At 37.6% G+C, this 20,630-nt stretch overlaps 1 protein-coding gene across 1 annotated transcript in view; it reads right to left on the reverse strand.

Moving 5' to 3' along the window:
- Window positions 1–429: 429 nt before the first annotated feature.
- LOC308657715 (uncharacterized protein C12orf56) overlaps window positions 430–20,630 on the reverse strand; it is a 97,467-nt gene continuing 77,266 nt past the window's right edge. Inside the window, exons 9-13 of the mRNA XM_081309684.1 lie at window positions 15,352–15,475; window positions 13,248–13,322; window positions 12,923–12,997; window positions 3,939–4,117; window positions 430–2,095 (exon numbers count right to left, since the gene is read on the reverse strand). Of these exons, the coding sequence (XP_081165810.1) occupies window positions 1,969–2,095; window positions 3,939–4,117; window positions 12,923–12,997; window positions 13,248–13,322; window positions 15,352–15,475 (580 nt within the window). The 3' untranslated portion in view covers window positions 430–1,968. The remainder of the gene's footprint in view (window positions 2,096–3,938; window positions 4,118–12,922; window positions 12,998–13,247; window positions 13,323–15,351; window positions 15,476–20,630) is intronic.

Below are 20,630 nucleotides of genomic sequence, written 5' to 3' on the forward strand. Positions count from 1 at the left end.
TTTGTTGGATTAGTTTATAGCCATAATAATAATAAAGATCTCTTTTTAAAATGGTTGTGGGTGGGCTGGGGATATGGCTCAAGCGGTAGCGCGCTCGCCTGGCATGCGCGCGGCCTGGGTTCGATCCTCAGCACCGCATACAAACAAAGACGTTGTGTCTGCCGAAAACTAAAAAATAAATAGTAAAAAATTTTAAAAAAAATAATAAAATGGTTGTGGGAGAGCCTTCACTGCTCATGAATAATTTCTCTTCCACGGAGACTCTATGGGACTGTTCACATTAGCCCACAGGTGCCTGAAGTAGAGTGGCAGAATCATTTGTGGGATTTGTTTGTTTGTTTGTTTTGGTGTTTGGATTTTGGGTACCAGGGATGGAACTCAAGGGCACTCAACCACTAAGCCACATTCCCAGCCCTACTGACACTGCCAGCAAGTTGAAGTTTGAACATTAGAGAAGCACGATGGGGCAAGCATATAAAGCAGGATTTTTTTAAAAAAAAATGGGGTAACACATACTTCTTCCAGGAGGGAGAAGGGGGCCATAGCTGGTATCCCCAGAAGCAAGGCTTTCTACCCTTTTTAGATGTCCTATGCTTCCTTTGTTCTCCTCCCTTTTCCCCCTTATCTTTCTCCTTCCCGCATAAATGACTAGGCCCAGGAATGCTTGGTAGGATGGCCCAAGGGTGGGAAACAGGTGGGCTGAAGGGGGAAGGGCAGGATGGTGCAAACCCAGCACACTTTAACCACCTTAGAGCTCCCTGTAGGGAGGGGCAATTCCTGGGACAGGTTACCTTGGCAACAAGTTGGAGCAGGAGCAGTTTCTACATAAGGGTGGAGGAAGGGCTCTGAAGGAATTAACATTTCAATCCCTCAGGGGGCAGTCTCCAATTTCCCAGACTCAAAATTGGCCTCCTTAATCCGACCTAACTCGAGTTACCTATCTATATTGACTGCTTGTCTAATTCTGGCTTCACTGCTTTGTATTTTATTTAGAGACAGGGTCTCACTGAGTTGCTTAGTGCCTGGTTTTTGCTGAGTCTGGCTTTGAACTCATAATCCTCCTGCCTCAGCCTCCTGAAACTGGGATTACAGGCGTGAGACACCGCACCCAACTGCATTTGGGTTTTTTTTTTAATTTTAATTTTTATTTATTTCTGACATATGTGACAATAGTGGAATGCATTACATTTATAATTATCCATTCATGGCACAATTTTTCGGAACTCTGTATATAAAGCATTTGGTTTTGTTCACGAAAGTCCATGCTTCATGCCGGGCACGGTGGTGCACTCCTGTAATCCCAGCAGCTCGTAGGCTGAGGTGTGAGGATCACAAGTGCCAGCCTCAGCAAAAGCAAGGCCCTAAGCAACTCAGTGAGACCCTGTCATTAAAAAAATACAAAATAGGGCTGGGGATGTGGCTTAGTGGCTGGGTGCCCCTGAGTCCCTGAGTTCAAAAAAAAAAAAGAAAGTCCATGCTTCTTTATCCTTGATAAATGAGGAGCTGACATTCTGTTCAGCTGTGCCTGTGTTTCTCCTGCTCATTCTTCCAAAAATACTTTTGCCACTAGTTTTTAAAGGTGGAAAAGTAAGGTGTCATCCTATTGCTCAACATTGATGACTCCGTAGTTTATACTCTGTACAACAATTTTTCATTATATATTTCAATGGCTTCACACCAATTATTCTCCTTGAGCTTCTGTTCCCTTTGTAGTTTTTTGTGTCTGTAGAAACTTTTCTTTCTGGAGAAACACTAGTTTTTAGCACCATTCTTACAGGGTTTTTTGTTGTTGTTTGTTTGTTTTTAGCAGATAAACTTCAAGGACCTCTTAGGTATGGATGAAACATAGGTATTGATGTAACATTTAGATAAAATCTTTGTTTATAGAACTCAAGATGAATTAAATAAATAAATAAATAAATAATTTTTTCATAGATTTCCACTCCCAATTAACATTTTATATTCTTATTAACATTTTACACATTGTTTCTGTTCAACCAATTTGAGAATTTCATGAAAAAGTTGAGTGGTTGGCTGAGTAATAGGGTAACACAATGGGAGCTTCTTTTCCAAGGCTGGCATATGAATAAAGTACCTGAAAATCACAAAGAGAAACAAAAGAGAGATCTTTAAGAACACAAATTTCATACTGGTCACATTCACACTAAGTGGTGCAGGGTTGTGGGTGTGTGAGTCTGAGCCACAAGATTCAGTCAACATTTAAAGCCTCCCAACCTCTCCCATTTGTGACCTAGAAAATCTCTTGATATGTGTGCCTTTCAGCTCACTGAAGCACTTTACTTTAGCAAAGGAAGTGAATTTCATTAATAATGTATCAGTTATCAAGGCATTAATAAAGAAGCCAAAGGATGGGTTGAGGTTCCTGCTTCTTGGTTTCTCAGGCAATGCGCAATGGGGAGTTGAAATGGAAGTGCCAAGCTGTGGAGACTGCTTGGGCAAAGTCCAGAGGAAAGGGAGGGTTTATTCCACAAGCTCAGTATAGGAAAGCTGTGAAAGACAAAAGTGAGAAAGCCTCCCCTTGGATGGCTTACTAAATGGTTTTCAACTCCAAGTGTACATTAGAATCACCTGGAGAGCTTTATAAACTATCAGTGCCCAGACCCCCAGCTCAGAAAACTCAAACAGACTTTCGAGGTGGGAGACCAGACCTGGGTAACAGTATTGTCAATGGTTACTAAGGAGATTCTAATGCAAAGCAAGTTGAAAAATCCTAGGTTAAAACAAGGATCACAAACCTAAATTTAGTTATAGCAATGGTTGCAAAACATTGTGGAATATATTAAAAAGACAGTGGACTATACAGTTTTAAATGATGAATTTTATGCTACGTGAATTTTCCTTAATAAAAAGGAAAAAGATGTGAGGAGACAGGAGTAGGGGTGGGAACTGGGTTGTTGGAGAAACCCAGAGTCAAATGAATCCTCTTTATGGGAGCCATAATGAACCCTATGGTGTATGAGGAAAAACAGACCTTACAAATGGGGACAAATTTTTGTGAAGTCAATCTAAGGCCATAATGGATGTCTCCACAGCCTTCTATAGCTCCATCCAAACTAGTAACAAAGCTATGCCAGCTGCACTCTTTCATCTTAAGGCAGACACAACCTGGGTTTTTTCCTTAATAGGTGCTAATGCAGGCTGTGGCTTTGCCAGCCTATAAATAGAAGTGGAACCCCTGAGGTGCAAGAGAACAAGCTGGCTGATGAAACCAATGCTGGCTACTGCTCTTTCTTGCTGTTCCCTTTCTGAGTAAGAGAAGGGAAGGATAAATGAGACAAAAAAGAAAAAAAAAAAAAAAAACCTCGTTAACACCGTTCATTAATTGTTCCTCCATTATCTATTGATTTTTTTAATGACTCAATTGAATTCACAGTCCATAATTTACCATTCCCTTCCTTAGGGTTTGTTACTCTTAATTACTCACAGCAGGTTACAATCATTACTACTTATGTGACAGGCCAGCTTCAAGAAAGACAAAGAGTGAGAAACAATCCTCCAAAGAGAGTTTGATGTTTCACTAGTATTTTCTGACCTGGAATATATTTTGAACAGCAAAATTCTTTTAATTCTCCCCCAAATACTTTCTTTCTTTCTTTCTTTCTTTTTTTAGAGAGAGAGAATTTTAATATTTATTTTTTAGTTTTTGGCGGACACAACATCTTTGTTTGTATGTGGTGCTGAGTGAGGATCGAACCCGGGCCACACGCATGCCAGGCGAGCACGCTACCGCTTGAGCCACATCCCCTGCCCCCCAAATACTTTCTTTCCTCTGATCAAAGTGCAATATTATTAAAGACAAAAATATATATTTTTTGTCATCACATAACCTAAACATTCGGCCATGTTGCAGGTTTGTAAGAAAATCAGAAAAGAGTGGTCATATTGCAGATTAGATGCAGATTTTTTTTTTTCCTTACCTAAATTCTTCGCTGTAGTCATTCCTGATATACTCAGCTAGAGTCTTGCTGTATTGCAGGCAGCTCTTGAGGATATAAAACTGCTGGTACAACAGAACTGCTTGGAAGGGACTTAGCAGTTGCAATGAAGCTGAAAGCCCCTTCACTACTTGTTTCACAATACTGGCCACAAAGGTAACCTAGACAAGGAAAATGCAGTTACATATAGGCTACACTCAACCTACAAGAGTTCCTATTTCAACTGGAGTGTCATTTACAAGTCTAGGTTGAAGCCCTCACCACACTTGCATCAACACCTCTGCACTATTTCTCATGGTACTCAGCACCAAGTCATACTGACTGGGGATTAAGTTTTGAAGTTCTTCAGCACTTTGTTTTAACCAAATAAGATAATCAGAGCTGATTGATATGGATATGGTATGTTGGATAAGCCTGGGTCTCTTTGCTTGCAGATTTCTCTCAAATGGACTGTTTCTACCCATGCTGTTTAAAATTGGATTACTGTTGATGCTTTCTATGGTGTTAGTGATCCCTTTGGCTTTTGCCACCCTTCATTTTAACATGCTTTATGATTATAGCGTGGCGTTGTACTTAGTTCAATTCCTTTGGGGAACCAACTCTAGAGGTTGACAAAGGAGCTTCCCTATTGTTTGGAATCTTGCAGACCCCATATTTTTACCCCTCAGTTTAGATGACAGGGCCTACAACCACTGCACAAATAGGGGTCTTGCATCTTGTACATTTGGCCTTCTGTTGTTAACAGTAAAGATTATGGCACTCCTAAGTGGGCCTAAAACTGGTTGGGGTCTGTGCACTGCTGAAGTAGCCAAGATCAGGGGCTCAGTCTTTGTATAAGGCAGTTTGTTGCTCAGCTTACAAGTGTTTGGCCTAAACATATGTCATAGGAATCTGACAAGAGAATCTAGATTCCATGGGGCAGATTCAACATTGCTCTGGAAAAACAGCTCAAAGCAGGGAAACACTGTTGGTCCCCAGAGGCATGTTCATATATGGGAAGATAACAATTACCTTGTGTTAAGTCCTCTATTAGCAATGAAAATTAAGTTAGGAATACTTGCTTTTGACAAGATTTCCAATTAAATGAATTATGCATGAATGAATAAAGGGAAACTAAACTTGGAGAGTGAGAATAGATTAAGGGATAGAGTCTTTATTAGAATCAATGAAGTAGATATTTTATTCAACATTTATTATGTGCCTAACCCAACAGATATAGCTCCTACCCTTGCGACACTTGAAATCTATGGAGAGGAAAAAAACATTGTATCAGTAATGATGAAGTAGGTAATGTTATGGTAACAAACCTCTAAAACTACCAATGCTTTCCATAAAACAGCAAAAGTTTATTACTTTACACTGTATGCCCCTCTTGTATTATTGGGGGCCCTGTTCATCAGGGTCATCAGCTGGTGGAGCAATCAACATGTGGAACATTGCCAGTCACCATGCCAGAAGGAAAAAGAATGCCCTGGCTCTTAAAGCTTCTGCACAGAAGTGACAGGCTACTTGGGCTCACATTTCATTTGCCAAAGTAACAGAGACCCATCTAATTTCAAGTGCAGAGGGAAGTAGAATTGTACCATGTGCCTAGGAGAGAGAGCCAGAATGTGCCACTAATGGCTATTACAGGGCAGAACCCTATAATAGCACAAATATAAACTGTAGCAGTGACAATTCCTATGAAGAAGACCCTGCTGTGCACTGTGCGTGCCTGTGTAGGGAAAGCCTAACCTAGTTAGAGGGTCAGAAAATCATCCTTTCCTTTCCTACAGGAAAGGGCAGTGAGGCCTGAAAGATGAGAAGAGGTCAGCTAGGTGGGAAAGAAGGATAAGCACTGTGAACAGCAAGACTGCTGTGGCTTGAATTTCTGCCCTGTGTTCATGTGTTACAAAACTCAATCCCCAATGCAACAGTGTAGTGAGGTGGATGAGTGTTGTTATTGGACAGGGATGCCCACTGGAGTGGGGTTGATATTGCAAGAGTGAGTGTGATACAAAAGTGAGTTCACCCCTCTACTCCACTTTACCTTGGGACAATGTAGCAAGAAGGCCCTCACAAGATGCAGCCCCTCAATCTTGGCCTTCCCAGTCTGCAGAACCATGAGTGAAATAATTATCTGTTCTTTATAAATTACCCAGTCTGTGTTAGTTTGTTATAGCCACACAAAATAGACTAAGACAGAGATGGAGGCAAATGATAGGTCCTGTGATGGAGTCAGTGGGGGAAGCAGGGTGGGAGTGAATAAGAGCCCCGCATAGCTGGGTGAGTAAGGGACCAGATGAGGCTGTAGAGCCAGAGCTCACAAGGCCTTGCAGGCCATTTCAAGGAGTCTAGCCTCTATTCAGAGAAGAACTGCTGAGAGATTTAAAGTAAGGAATGACAATCATATTTTTATTTCAAATAGCTCCCTCTGGCTATAATCTGGTGGGAAGACAAAGTTAAACCATTTATTTGGGAATGTAGTGTCAAGAAAGAAGATTGGTGACATTATACATATTATGTCACCAATATGTATATTGGTGTAATGTCACCAATAATGTATAATGTCACCAATCTTGGGCCAGAATGGTGACTGCCAGCACAGAGTGCACAGGTGATTCCCATTGTTACGTTCATACTCAATGTTAAAGATGAAGATTAATCATTTTTACTTAATTATACAGCCAATAATTTAATATCTTATATTTTTATCTTAAGAGTTCTTCATAAGTGACTTTTCATCATGGTCTTAATTTGTATCTCCATAAAGACTAATGATGGGTGGTCACGTCACCTCAACTGGAATAGGGGCAGAGCAGAGCCGCCGCCCGTGCCCGGAACAGGCCCAGCGACCCGCCGGCGTGGTAGTCACGTCACCCCAAATGGAGTAGGGGCAGAGCAGAGCCGCCGCCGCGCCCGCAAGGTAGGTAGAACTGCGACCGACTGGCGGAACAGGCCCAGCAGCCTGCCGGCGTGGTACACACGTCACCACAATTGGAGTAGGGGCAGAGCAGAGCCGCCGCCCGCGCCCGGAACAGGCCCAGCGGCCCACCGGCGTGGTAGTCACGTCACCCCAATTGGAGAAGGGGTAGAGCAGAGCCGCCTCCCGCGCCCGGAACAGGCCCAGAAACCCGCTGGCATGGTAGACACGTCACCCCAATTGAACTAAGGGCAGAGCAGAGCCACCGCCCGCGCCTGCAAGGTAGGCAGACCTGCGACCGACTGGCAGAACAGGCCCAGCGGCCCGCCAGCGTGGTAGACAGATCACCCCAATTGGAGGAGGAGCACAGCCGCTGCCCGCCCTACAAGGGAGACTTTTCAACTATACAAGAGCAATATAAATATATAGGGGGAAAATTCAATAACACAACAGTTTCACCAAGCAGAAAGAAACGCGAGCAGTATGAAAAGACAAGGAAAGAAAGGACCACAAGCAATGCAGGTCAACTCAACTTTAGAAGAGGTAATAGCTGCAGCAGATGGAATGTCAGATAAAGAATTCAGGATATACACGCTTCAGATGATCTGGAGTCTCAAGGAAGGCATTAGACAGCAAAATCCGTCAATGAAAGATCACTTCAACAATGAATTACATAAACAAATCCAAGAAGCAAAAGATCAACTATACAGGGAGATAGAGGTTATAAAAAACAAACAAACAGAAATCCTAGAAATGCAGGAAGCAATAAACCAACTTAAAAACTCAATTGAGAATACTACCAGCAGAGTAGAACACTTAGAAGACAGAACATCAGACAATGAAGACAAAGTATTTCAACTTGAAAGGAACATAGACAACTCAGCAAGACTGTTAAGAAATCATGAGCAGAACATCCAAGAAATATGGGATAACATAAAGAGACCAAACTTAAGAGTCATTGGGATACAGGAAGGTATAGAGGTCCAAACCAAAGGAATGAGCAACTATTCAATGAAATAATACGAGAAAACTTCCCAGACTTCAAGAATGAGACAGAATCCCAAATCGTAGAAGCCTACAGGACGCCGAATGTGCAAAATCATAAGAGATCCACACCTAGACACATAATGAAGATGCCCAACATACAGAATAAGGAGAGAATTTTAAAAGCTACAAGAGAAAGGAAGCAGATTACATTTAGGGGTAAACCAATCAGGATAACAGCTGATCTTTCAACACGGATTCTGAAACCTAGAAGATCCTGGAATAACATATTTCAAACACTGAAAGAAAATGGGTTCCAACCAAGAATTGTGTATCCAGTGAAATTAAGCTTCAGGATGGAAGATGAAATTAAAACCTTCCACAATAAACAAAAGTTAAAAGAATTTGCAGCTAGAAAACCATCTCTTCAAAACATCCTCGGCAAAACATTACAGGAAGAGGAAATGGAAAATAACAATGAAAAACAACAGTGGGAGGTAGTACAGTAAAGGGGGGAATAATAATTAAAGAGGAAAATAAACCATGTTTAGTAACACAAATAAACAAATATGGCTGGAAGAACAACCCATATCTCAATAATAACCCTAAATGTTAATGGCTTAAACTCACCAATTAAGAGACACAGGCTAGTAGAATGGATCACAAAACAAGACCCAACAATATGCTGCGTATTTGATAGGAAAAGACATACATAGACTGAAGGTGAAAAGTTGGGAAAAATCATATCACTCATATGGACTTCGGAAACAAGCAGGAGTGTCCATACTCATATCAAATAAAATAGATTTCAAGCCAAAGTTAATCAAAAGGGATAAAGAGGGACACTACATACTGCTCAAGGGAACCATACACCAACAAGACATAACAATCATAAATATATATGCCCCAAACAATGGTGCAGCTATGTTCATCAAACAAACTCTTCTCAAGTTCAAGAGTCTAATAGACCACCATACAATAGTCATGGGAGACTTCAACACACATCTCTCACCACTGGACAGATCTTCAAAACAAAAGTTGAATAAGGAAACTATAGAACTCAATAGCACAATTAATAACCTAGACTTAATTGACATATATAGAATATACCACCCAACATCAAGCAGTTACACTTTTTTCTCAGCAGCACATGGATCCTTCTCAAAAATAGATCATATATTATGTCACAGGGCAACTCTTAGACAATATAAAGGAGTAGAGATAATACCATGCATCTTATCTGATCATAATTAAATGATTGAAAATCAACGATAAAAGAAGGAAGGAAAAATCATGCATCACTTGGAGAATGAACGATAGGTTACTGAATGATCAATGGGTTATAGAAGACATCAAGGAGGAAATTAAAAAATTCTTAGAGATAAATGAAAACACAGACACAACATATTGGAATCTATGGGAAACATTGAAAGCAGTTCTAAGAGGAAAATTCATTGCTTCGAGTTCATTCCTTAAAAAAAGAAAAAACCAACAAATAAATGATCTCATACTTCATCTCAAAATCCTAGAAAAAGAAGAGCAAAACAACAGCAAAAGAAGTAGAAGGCAAGAAATAATTAAAATCAGAGCTGAAATTAATGAAATCGAAACAAAAGAAACAATTGAAAAAATTGATAAAACTAAAAGTTGGTTCTTTGAAAAAATAAATAAAATCGACAGACCCTTAGCCATGCTAACGAAGAGAAGAAGAGAGAGAACTCAAATTACTAGCATGCGGGATGAAAAAGGCAATATCACAACAGACACTTCAGAAATACAGAAGATAATCAGAAATTATTTTGAATCCTTATACTCCAATAAAATAGAAGATAGTGAAGGCATCGATAAATTTCTTAAGTCATATGATCTGCCCAGATTGAGTCAGGAGGATATAGACAACCTAAACAGACCAATATCAATTGAGGAAATAGAAGAAACCATCAAAAGACTACCAACTAAGAAAAGCCCAGGACCAGATGGGTATACAGCAGAGTTCCACAAAACCTTTAAAGAGGAACTAATACCAATACTTTTCAAGCTATTTCAGGAAATAAAAAAAGAGGGAGAACTTCCAAATTCATTCTACGAGGCCAACATCACCCTGATTCCTAAACCTGACAAAGACACTTCAAAGAAAGAAAACTACAGACCAATATCTCTAATGAACCTAGATGCAAAAATCCTCAATAAAATTCTGGCGAATCGGATACAAAAACATATCAAAAAACTTGTGCACCATGATCAAGTAGGATTCATCCCTGGGATGCAAGGATGGTTCAACATACGGAAATCAATAAATGTTATTCACCACATCAATAGACTTAAAGATAAGAACCATATGATCATCTCGATAGATGCAGAGAAAGCATTTGACAAAGTACAGCATCCCTTTATGTTCAAAACATTAGAAAAACTAGGGATAACAGGAACTTACCTTGACATTGTAAAAGCTATCTATCCTAAGCCTCAGGCTAGCATCATTCTAAATGGACAAAAGTTGAAGGCATTCCCTCTAAAATCTGGAGCAAGACAGGGATGTCCTCTCTCACCACTTCTGTTCAACATAGTTCTCGAAACACTGGCCAGAGCAATTAGACAGACGAAAGAAATTAAAGGCATAAAAATAGGAAAAGAAGAACTTAAATTATCACTATTTGCAGATGACATGATTCTATACCTAGCATACCCAAAAGGGTCCACAAAGAAACTATTAGAGCTAATAAATGAATTCAGCAAAGTGGCAGGATATAAAATCAACATGCATAAATCAAAGGCATTCCTGTATATCAGCGACAAATCCTCTGAAATGGAAATGAGGAAAAACACTCCATTCACAATATCCTCAAAAAAAATAAAATACTTGGGAATCAACCTAACAAAAGAGGTGAAAGACTTATACAATGAAAACTACAGAACCCTAAAGAGAGAAATAGAAAAAGATCTTAGAAGATGGAAAAACATACCCTGTTCATGGATAGGCAGAACTAACATCATCAAAATGGCGATATTACCAAAAGTTCTCTATAGGTTTAATGCAATGCCAATCAAAATCCTAACGGCATTTCTTGTAGAAATAGAGAAAGCAATAATGAAATTCATATGGAAAAATAAAAGACCCAGAATAACAAAAACAATGCTAAGCAGGAAGTGTGAATCAAGCGGTATAGCGATACCAGACTTCAAGCTATACTACAGAGCAATAGTAACAAAAACAGCATGGTACTGGTACCAAAACAGGCGGGTGGACCAATGGTACAGAACAGAGAACACAGAAACCAATCCACAAAACTACAACTGTCTTATATTTGATAAAGGTGCTAAAAGCATGCAATGGAGGAAGGATAGCATCTTCAACAAATGGTGCTGGGAAAACTGGAAATCCATATGCAACAAAATGAAACTGAATCCCTTTCTCTCGCCATGCACAAAAGTTAACTCAAAATGGATCAAGGAGCTTGATATCAAATCAGAGACATGGCATCTGATAGAAGAAAAAGTTGGCTACGATCTACATACTGTGGGGTCGGGCTCCAAATTCCTCAATAGGACACCCATAGCACAAGAGTTAATAATTAGAATCAACAAATGGGACTTACTCAAACTAAAAAGTTTTTTCTCAGCAAAAGAAACAATAAGAGAGGTAAATAGGGAGCCTACATCCTGGGAACAAATCTTTACTCCTCACACTTCAGATAGAGCCCTAATATCCAGAGTATATAAAGAACTCAAAAAATTAGACAATAAGATAACAAATAACCCAATCAACAAATGGGCCACTTCTCAGAGGAGGACATACAATCAATCAACAAGTACATGAAAAAATGCTCACCATCTCTAGCAGTCAGAGAAATGCAAATCAAAACCACCCTAAGATACCATCTCACTCCAGTAAGATTGGCAGCAATTAGGAAGTCAAACAACAACAAGTGCTGGCGAGGATGTGGGGAAAAGGGTACACTTGTACATTGCTGGTGGGACTGCAAATTGCTGCGGCCAATTTAGAAAGCAGTATGGAGATTTCTTGGAAAGCTGGGAATGGAACCACCATTTGACCCAGCTATTCCCCTTCTCGGTCTATTCCCTAAATACCTAAAAAGAGCATACTACAGGGACACTGCTACATCGATGTTCATAGCAGCACAATTCACACTAGCAAGACTGTGGAACCAACCCAGATGCCCTTCAATAGACGAATGGATAAAAAAAAATGTGGCATTTATACACAATGGAGTATTACTCTGCATTAAAAAAATGACAAAATCATGGAATTTGCAGGGAAATAGATGGCATTAGAGCAGATTATGCTAAGTGAAGCTAGCCAATCCCTAAAAAACAAATGCCAAATGTCTTCTTTGATATAAGGAGAGTAACTAAGAACAGAGTAGGGACGAAGAGCATGAGAACAAGATTAACATTAAACAGGGATGAGAGGTGGGAGGGAAAGGGAGAGAGAAGGGAAATTGCATGGAAATGGAAGTAGACCCTCAGGGTTATACAAAATTACATACAAGAGGAAGTGAGGGGAAAGGGAAAAAAATACAAGGGGGAGAAATGAATTACAGTAGAGGGGGTAGAGAGAGAAGAGGGGAGGGGAGGCGAGGGGAGGGGAGGGGGATAGTAGAGGATAGGAAAGGCAGCAGAATACAACAGACACTAGTATGGCAATATGTAAATCAATGGATGTGTAACCGATGTGATTCTGCAATCTGTATACGGGGTAAAAATGGGAGTTCATAACCCACTTGAATCAAAGTGTGAAGTATGATATATCAAGAACTATGTAATGTTTTGAACAACCAACAATAAAAATTTAAAAAAAAATAAAATTGAAAAAAGAAAAAAAAAGAGTTCTTCATAAAGTAAGGACCATATCTAAAACATCATTTCAGTGCCTTAATAAATCAGATCTCGAATGTAGAGACATTTTATTTTAATTAAATAATAAAATTATCAAATTTATATATTACTTCAGTTTTGTAAGCTAGACCATGTCATAGAGAAAATTTGTGTTTAATTAATTAAAAAAACCAATAGTTTCTGTTTAGCTAGGCCTGAACAGTGACTACTTCTAGGTACTTACTATAGAAGGACAACTTTGAAGAAAGGACATCATCCAGCTAATAGCAAACTTTGTAGATCCCAATCCAAGGTTTCCCTAAAAACTCAAGGAAATAAGTTATGAAATTCAGGTTGTATATAAAAAGATACTCATCCCCAAAAACATTTTTATCCTGATTAATAAAATCTTTAAAATTGGTATTTGTTAAACATAGTAGATGAGCACTTAAGAGCAAAGGTAGTATCATGTAAATCAACCAGTTTTGGAAATTATCTCTAAAATAAGCATTTTGGACATATTATTAATCATAATATGTATAATCACAGAAGATATATAAAATGTGTACCTGCTGAAAGACAAGAAGTATCTCATAAAAAAGTGCTGTTGCTGTATCTGTGTATTCCAGGATAAGATTCTGCAACTAGAATTTTCAAAAATAATCAATATATTATTATAGGCTAAGCCAGAAAATAGAAGTTCCTCTTGGTTTCCTTTAGATACTTCTAAAACAATTTTTATTAACTAAAAATTTAATTAGTGCAATCCATTTTCCTGTTCCATTTGGTTCTGTCATTCTCAAGAAAGTGGCTCTAATTAAGAGATGATAGGTTTAAAACGGCTCAAAGAGCAGGTCAGGGAAAAAAGATACATCTGTCCACAGAACATAACACACACACAAAAAAACTGTGCACCAGTTTACCAAATCAGTCAGATCAATAACCTTATTTCCTTTCAAGATTGTAGAAATATGCTTCCTAGAATTGAGGTGGCAGATTCTCTGAGGAATTTAGATTTACGCCCAACTCAAACTATGATCCCTTCTGTAGTTATGAGTAAATGCACATAAGACATTTTGTTGCTCTCCAAAACTCCAGGCATTGGGAAGATTGTCTTCTGGCCTGTAGGCCACTTGAGGCATAAGAAATGTCTGTGGACTTGCTACAGGCCAATACATTCTTCCTAAACATATTCTTCTCAGGGGAGAGATCTAGATTGAAATCTCCCTCTCTTATACCTTTGGAACAAAACTTTATATCATCTCCTGTTGGACACATTAATACCCCAGGTGCAACAGATCAAAAAATCTGAAAACTAGATCTGTCTATTCTGCCCAATTGGTATTTTCATATAGAAATACCATTGGCTAATCAAATTAAACCCAAAACCAAGCTTAGTATTTCCCTGTGAGTCTAATTCTCTTGCTGTAAGTCCTATCTGACTCTCAAGTCAGAGTCTAAAAGTCATCTTCTAATCCTTACACTTTATTTTCACATCAACCTACCTACACAATTTCTTAAAAATTTCTGGAATCTATCCTCTTTACAATTACCATCTTTCTTCTTCTTTTCTTCGTTTATTTATTCATCAAATATGCATCAGACATTGTGGTAGGTGTTGGGGATACAATGAAGAACAACAAACATGATCCCTGTCCTCATGGAATACACAACCTAATTTATAAACCGAAAGCAATCTAACAAAAGCATAGTTACAAAGTGAGTCCAGGGCTATGAAAGAAAAGTACAGGAAACTAAGAGAGCTCTGAAGAGGAAGGCTAGTCTCCTTTGGGGGTCAGGAAAGACTTCTTTCCAACCTTTGTCATTCCTCCCCTCACCTCAACTACTGCACTATCATCTTAAGCACCCTGCCTAGGAGTCTTGCTTCTGACCCAGCTTTTATACTCCATCATTGAAAGTGTATTTCAGACACTCCATAGACAGTTTGTAATTATATATTCCTAGGAATATTTGAGCAACATCTGTCCCTCACACCAGTTTGTAAACTAGTGAAAGTAGAGATTGTGTTTTGCTTACTGTTTAGACCCCCTGCCTAGCATGCTATTTGCTCATAATAGATGCTTATAAATACATACTGAGTGAATGAGTAAATTAGTTTTCTAAAACATAATTTCAATTATATGTTTATGAACTATCAAATCATGTCCATACTTTAAAAAATATTTTCTATGTTGATTTGGCTCAAAATAAATTAATAATAAGCTGATTTATTCTCTCAAAATATATGGTTTGCAGTCAATTTGATATTTCCAATGTTTTATTACAATCTTAGGAAAACAAGTAATTCTCTTCTACTTTATATAGGTAGAGAAATGGTAAATAAAAGCCCTAGAGTCAACCCTAAAATTTCTAAGACATTGCTTTTTTTGTCCATTAGACCCCTACTATGGAATTCATGTATATTGTATATAGAGACACATAGCATATAACTTTTTAACAATGCCTATTATTTTCCTTAGTATATATACCTTAAAACAAATAAAATGAACACATTAATATTGACAATAGTTATCTAGGTTTTTACATTAATAACAAAATATCTATTCTTTGGTTTAAGTATATGTCTATATTTCTACAGTGTCTTGGTCCATGTAAAAAGCCAAGAAGCCACATTCCCTATATAGTTAGTATGCCCCCAAATTTTCATTTCACCTTAGCATCAAAAGATATTTCAGCTAAAGTTGAATCAGCCATCAATTGGACATCAAATACAGGACAAGATTTTGGAATCTGAGGCTTGCTAATTAAAATCTTCAAGAGATTAAATAGTGTTCCCCTAAAAAAAATAAATAAACACAAAGAGCAGTTAATGAAATTTTATTTTTTTAATTTTTTAGCTTTTTAATTTTTTTTTATTTTTTAGTTATAGATGAACACAATATCTTTATTTTTTTTACCTATTTTTATGTGGTACTGAGGATCGAACCCAGTACCTCACATGTGTGAGGCAAGCGCTCTGCCACTGAGCCACAACCTCAGCCCTAATGAATAGTTTTGAAAAGAAAAACAGTGAAGCCAAGTTCGCAGACACATCTTAATTAAATTTTTGGACTCTTGGGCATGCAGATGTGTAAAAGTAAGAAATATTTATTTTGAAATAAGAAATTTAGATAAAAATGCAATTTCTTGGGTTTTTTGTTTGTTTATCTCAGAGCAAGTCTACTTCTAGAAATTCAAATAGCTTGGAGAGTTTAGCAACTCTAGATTTAAGGGAGATCCTGGTGATTTCAAATATAGTAATATTTTCCAAAGGATTTTTTTTTTTTTTTTTGTACCAGAGATCAAGCTCGAGGGCATTCGGCCACCACGCCACATCCCCAGCACTATTTTGTATTTTATTTAGAGACAGGGTCTCACTGAGTTGCTTAGCTAGCTTTGAACTTACACTCCTCCTGTCTCAGCCTCCCAAGCTGCTGGGATTACAGGCGTGCACCAACACGCCCAGCTTCAAAAGATTTTTTTAGGAATTAATAATTTCAGGCAATATTTTGATCAAAATAGATTCTATGGTCAAAAGAAACATAGGAAATACTTGGTTACACTAAGTTTACTGAATATCTTTTACTACAGGACTTCTCATTAGCTTTACTATGGTAATATGTACTGCATATCTCTAGGACAAAGAAATAGTACATATCATTTCTTTTTTAGTTGTTTTTTAAATTAACAAATAAAATTATATATGTTTATGGTGTACAAAATGATGTTTTGAAATATGTATACACTGGAGTGGTCGAATAAAGCTGTATGCTTTACCTCTCATACTTAACATTTTTTGTAATGAGAACACTTAAAATCAACTCCTAGCAATTTCCAAATATATAATAAGTTGTTATTAGCTGTAGGCCCCATGTCATACAATAGATCACTTGAACTTATTCCTCTTGTCTAACTGAAATGTTGTACCCTTTGACCACATCCACTAATTCTACTACCCCCACATCCTGGTAACTGCCATTCTACTCTGTTTCTTTGAGTTCAACATTTTTAGATTTTGCAAATAATGAATATCATATGGAACTTGTCTTTCTGTGCCTGGATTACTTCACTTAGTATAGTTTCCTCCAGCTCCAGCTCCATCTATGTTGTCATAAATTACAGGACTTTTTTCTTAATTTTAAGGTTGAATAGCATTCTATTGTGAATGTATGCCACATTTTCTTTTTTCTTGCATCCATTCATGGACACTTAGGTTGATTCCATATCTTGGCTATTGTGAATAATGTGCAGAATTCTTTTTATTTTTTTTATTTTTCAGTTTTTGGTGGACACATTGTTATTTTTTATTTTTATGTGGTGCTGAGGATCGAACCCAGTGCCCAGAGTATGCCAGGCAAGCGCATTACCACTTGAGCCACATCCCCAGCCCCAAGCCACATCCCCAGCCCCCAGAATTCTTAAAATGCTTGTTTGATCCCAAATTTTATAACTCCAGAACCCCCCATCTTTTTTTAAATACATAACAACAGTGGGATGCATTGCAATCCTTATTACACATATAGAGCACAATTTTTCGTATCTCTACATATAAAGTATGTTCATGCCAATTTATGCCATTATACATGTACTCTTTTTTTTCTTTTGCGTTATAATTCTTAATACACATATATACCACAATTTTTCATATCTTTGTTTGATATAAGGTATGTTGGCACCAAATTCAAATCTTCATACATGTATTTTGTATAATGATGACCATCACATTTTACATCCTTGCTAATCCCCTTCCCCCTCCTTTTCCCTCCCATCCCCTCTTCCCTATCTAGAATTAATCTAATCCTTCCATGCTCTCCCCCTCCCTACTCCACTATGAGTCACTCCCCTTATATCAGAGAAAACATTCGGCATTTGTTTTTTGGGGGATTGGCTAACTTCACTTAGCATTATCTTCTCCAACGCCATCCATTTACCTGCAAATGCCATGATTTTGTTCTTTTTTAGTGCTGAGTAATATTCCATTGTGTATAAATGTCACATTTTTTTACCTATTTATCCATTGAAGGACATCTAAGTTGGCTCCACAGTTTAGCTATTGTGAATTGTGCTGCTATAAACATTGATATGGCTGTGTCCCTGTAGTATGCTGTTTTTAAGTCCTTTGGGTATAGTCCAAGAAGAGGAATAGGTGGGTCAAATGGTGGTTCCATTCCCAGATTTCCAAGGAATCTCCATACTGCTTTCCAAATTGGCTGCACCAATTTGCAGTCCCACCAGTAATGTATGAATGTACCTTTTTCCACCCATCCTCACTCCAGAACCCTTTTTTAACAGGACATTTTAGAGGTTTACTGTTTCATTGAATAAAACTAACCTCAGGTCTTTTGCTTTCAAATGTAGTAGACTGTACATTAACCTATATGAATTCTCACTTAAAAGTTACTACATATTTGAATAATATATGGCACCCACCTATTTGAAAATAAAAAGGCAAAATTCACAATTCAAAGTATGCATCCTAAGGAGCTAGGCCAGTAACACCATCTTCAAATGTTAAGAATAATCCATGTACAGTTGAATAGGAGCAGGAGAAAATCATGCCTAGCTGTGCATGGTGGCGCATACCTATAGTCCTAGCTATTGGGAAGGCTGGGGTGAGAGGATTGCTTAAGCCCAGGAAGGACTTCCAGACCAGCCTGGGCAGCACAGCGAGACCTCATTTCAAAACAGAAAAGAAAATTCTTGGGCTAACTAAAGAAAATAACAGAGTAGATTTGAAACATAGGAGTAGTAACGAAATTTAAGAATAGGACTATAAAAATTCTATAACCATAAGCATTCCTTTTATAATGGAATAAAGGGGACTATAAGCAATCTGTGTTTAGTAATACTTGAGACTTTCTAATCTTTTTACAATAATTTAAATCATACTATTATAAAAAGCTCACAATCAGCTCAAAAAGCAAGTCTAATTCTTATGACTGGAAAAGAAGAATCATTTCAGTACATTTCTCAAAAAAAGCAGGACAGATCCTATAGAGTATTCACTACAGTTTTATGAAGGCTACTTAAAATGGCTAGTTTTACTTTTAGAAGATCTTTCCAAAATCACAGAACACTCCTGTTAGAAGCTTTTCCTGATATTGTTTGAGTTGACATTCCATTCATTGTTATATTTAATTATAAACCTTCATTTTCAGTAACAGTTTCTTTTCAAAGCTAAGGAAAGGAACTCTCAAATTCTGGATCACTTACTGTGATAATATATAAATTCAACTCTAACAATACTAAAATATGAACGGATGTAGCACATTTTAAGAGGAATAAAGCAAAGTGAACTAATAAAATACCCATTTATGAAAATAAAGAGGGAAATGCTAAAATGAATAACTGCTTTTTATATTCTCAAATGGAATTTAATTTGAAACCCACTCCTTCCGTCAACTTGCTTAATTTAAAATCCGTTAGGCCAATAATTTTAATCAAAATGGTAGTTTTATCCTGGAAATACTTATAGGTCTGACATCCCAGGCTTAAAAATAGCCCCAACAATTTAATACTTTTATTCTTCTATTTGTTATTATTTCCAGTATATGAATTTTTAATGCATTTCAATATACTTTAAAACACAGACTCTAAGAACAAACTTATAGTCTCTTAAGTCAGTCTATGATATTGTGGAAGGCAGAATTGTACTTTGGCTTTCAGGATTCTCACCTCCTACTATTCATTTTGTATATAATTCCTTTCAAGTTTGGGCAGTATCTATGAATATGCTTTTCTAATAATTTATGATTATATTAGATGAGAAAGGTGAAGAGTTTTGCAAATATAATTAGACCTCTAATTAATTGACTTTTTTTAGTCAATTCAAAGAGGAGTATCCTGGACAAACCTGATCTAATGAGTGAGCCCTATGAAAGAGAACTTGAGTCTCTCCTGAGCTCAGAGATATGCTCCTGCCAAGCAACAAGCTGCACGAGTTCCATAGCTGTGTACAAATCAATTCTGCCAGCAACCACCCAGATGAGTTGGGAGAGAACCCCAGCCCAGATGACACTGGTGCCAAAATTCCTAACTCACAGGAACTGTAAGATAATAAATATGTTATTTTAAGTTACTGAGCTTGTAATAATTTGTTACATGACGACAGAAGACTAATACTGTTATATAAACATTCATTGTGCTAATTAATACTATAGATAACAGGACTTGAGCCTATATATATCAAAATGGACAGTATAACATTACAACCAGACTCTACTTAGCAAATGGATATATGTATTGAAGGGCATGAAAAGGATTAGCATATCAGGAAAGATGATTAATATAATAGGGCTGATATGGTCAAACCAAGTTAAAAATGGAAAAATTAAAGAAAGGCAACATTTCACAACAGAAGTGAGGAAGATTTTTTTCAACTTTAACAGAGAGAAGTAGAGACCAAAAAAAAAAAAAGAGGAAAGGAAGACAAAATTTAGCAACAATTTTAGTGTAGGAGAACAGAGAAATGGCAAAAGTAGTCTTAAATCTCTGTCTTAGAGACTGAGGGATTAGCAGTACTACCAATGGCTTAAAGTATGCAGAGTAAATAACAGTGTACTTTCTTTGTTTGCTATAAAGCAGGGGTCAGCAAATTATGTCCTGCAAACAAATCCAGCACACAGCCTATTTTTGTACACAGAGCCATTTTTGTTTTGTTTTAGCAATGCTGGGGATCAAATCCAGGGCCTCACTCATGCTAGGCAAGTGCTCTGCCACTGAACTACACCCCCAGCTTTGTAAATAAAGCTTTCCCAGTACACAGCCGTGCCCATCCATTGGCATACTGCCTAGGGCTGCCTTTGTACTACGGTGGCAGGATTATAGAAATATCTGCCCATCCCTGCTTTAGAGCAAAGTATTCCTATACGCCCTTGTATGTGGCAAGTTACTTAAAAAATATTTATGATTATCATCACTAAAATTTATGTTTTAAAAGTCTAATAAAAACC

The sequence above is a fragment of the Spermophilus citellus genome (assembly GCF_964194105.1).
Source record: "Spermophilus citellus genome assembly, chromosome: 10".
NCBI classification, from domain to species: domain Eukaryota; kingdom Metazoa; phylum Chordata; class Mammalia; order Rodentia; family Sciuridae; genus Spermophilus; species Spermophilus citellus.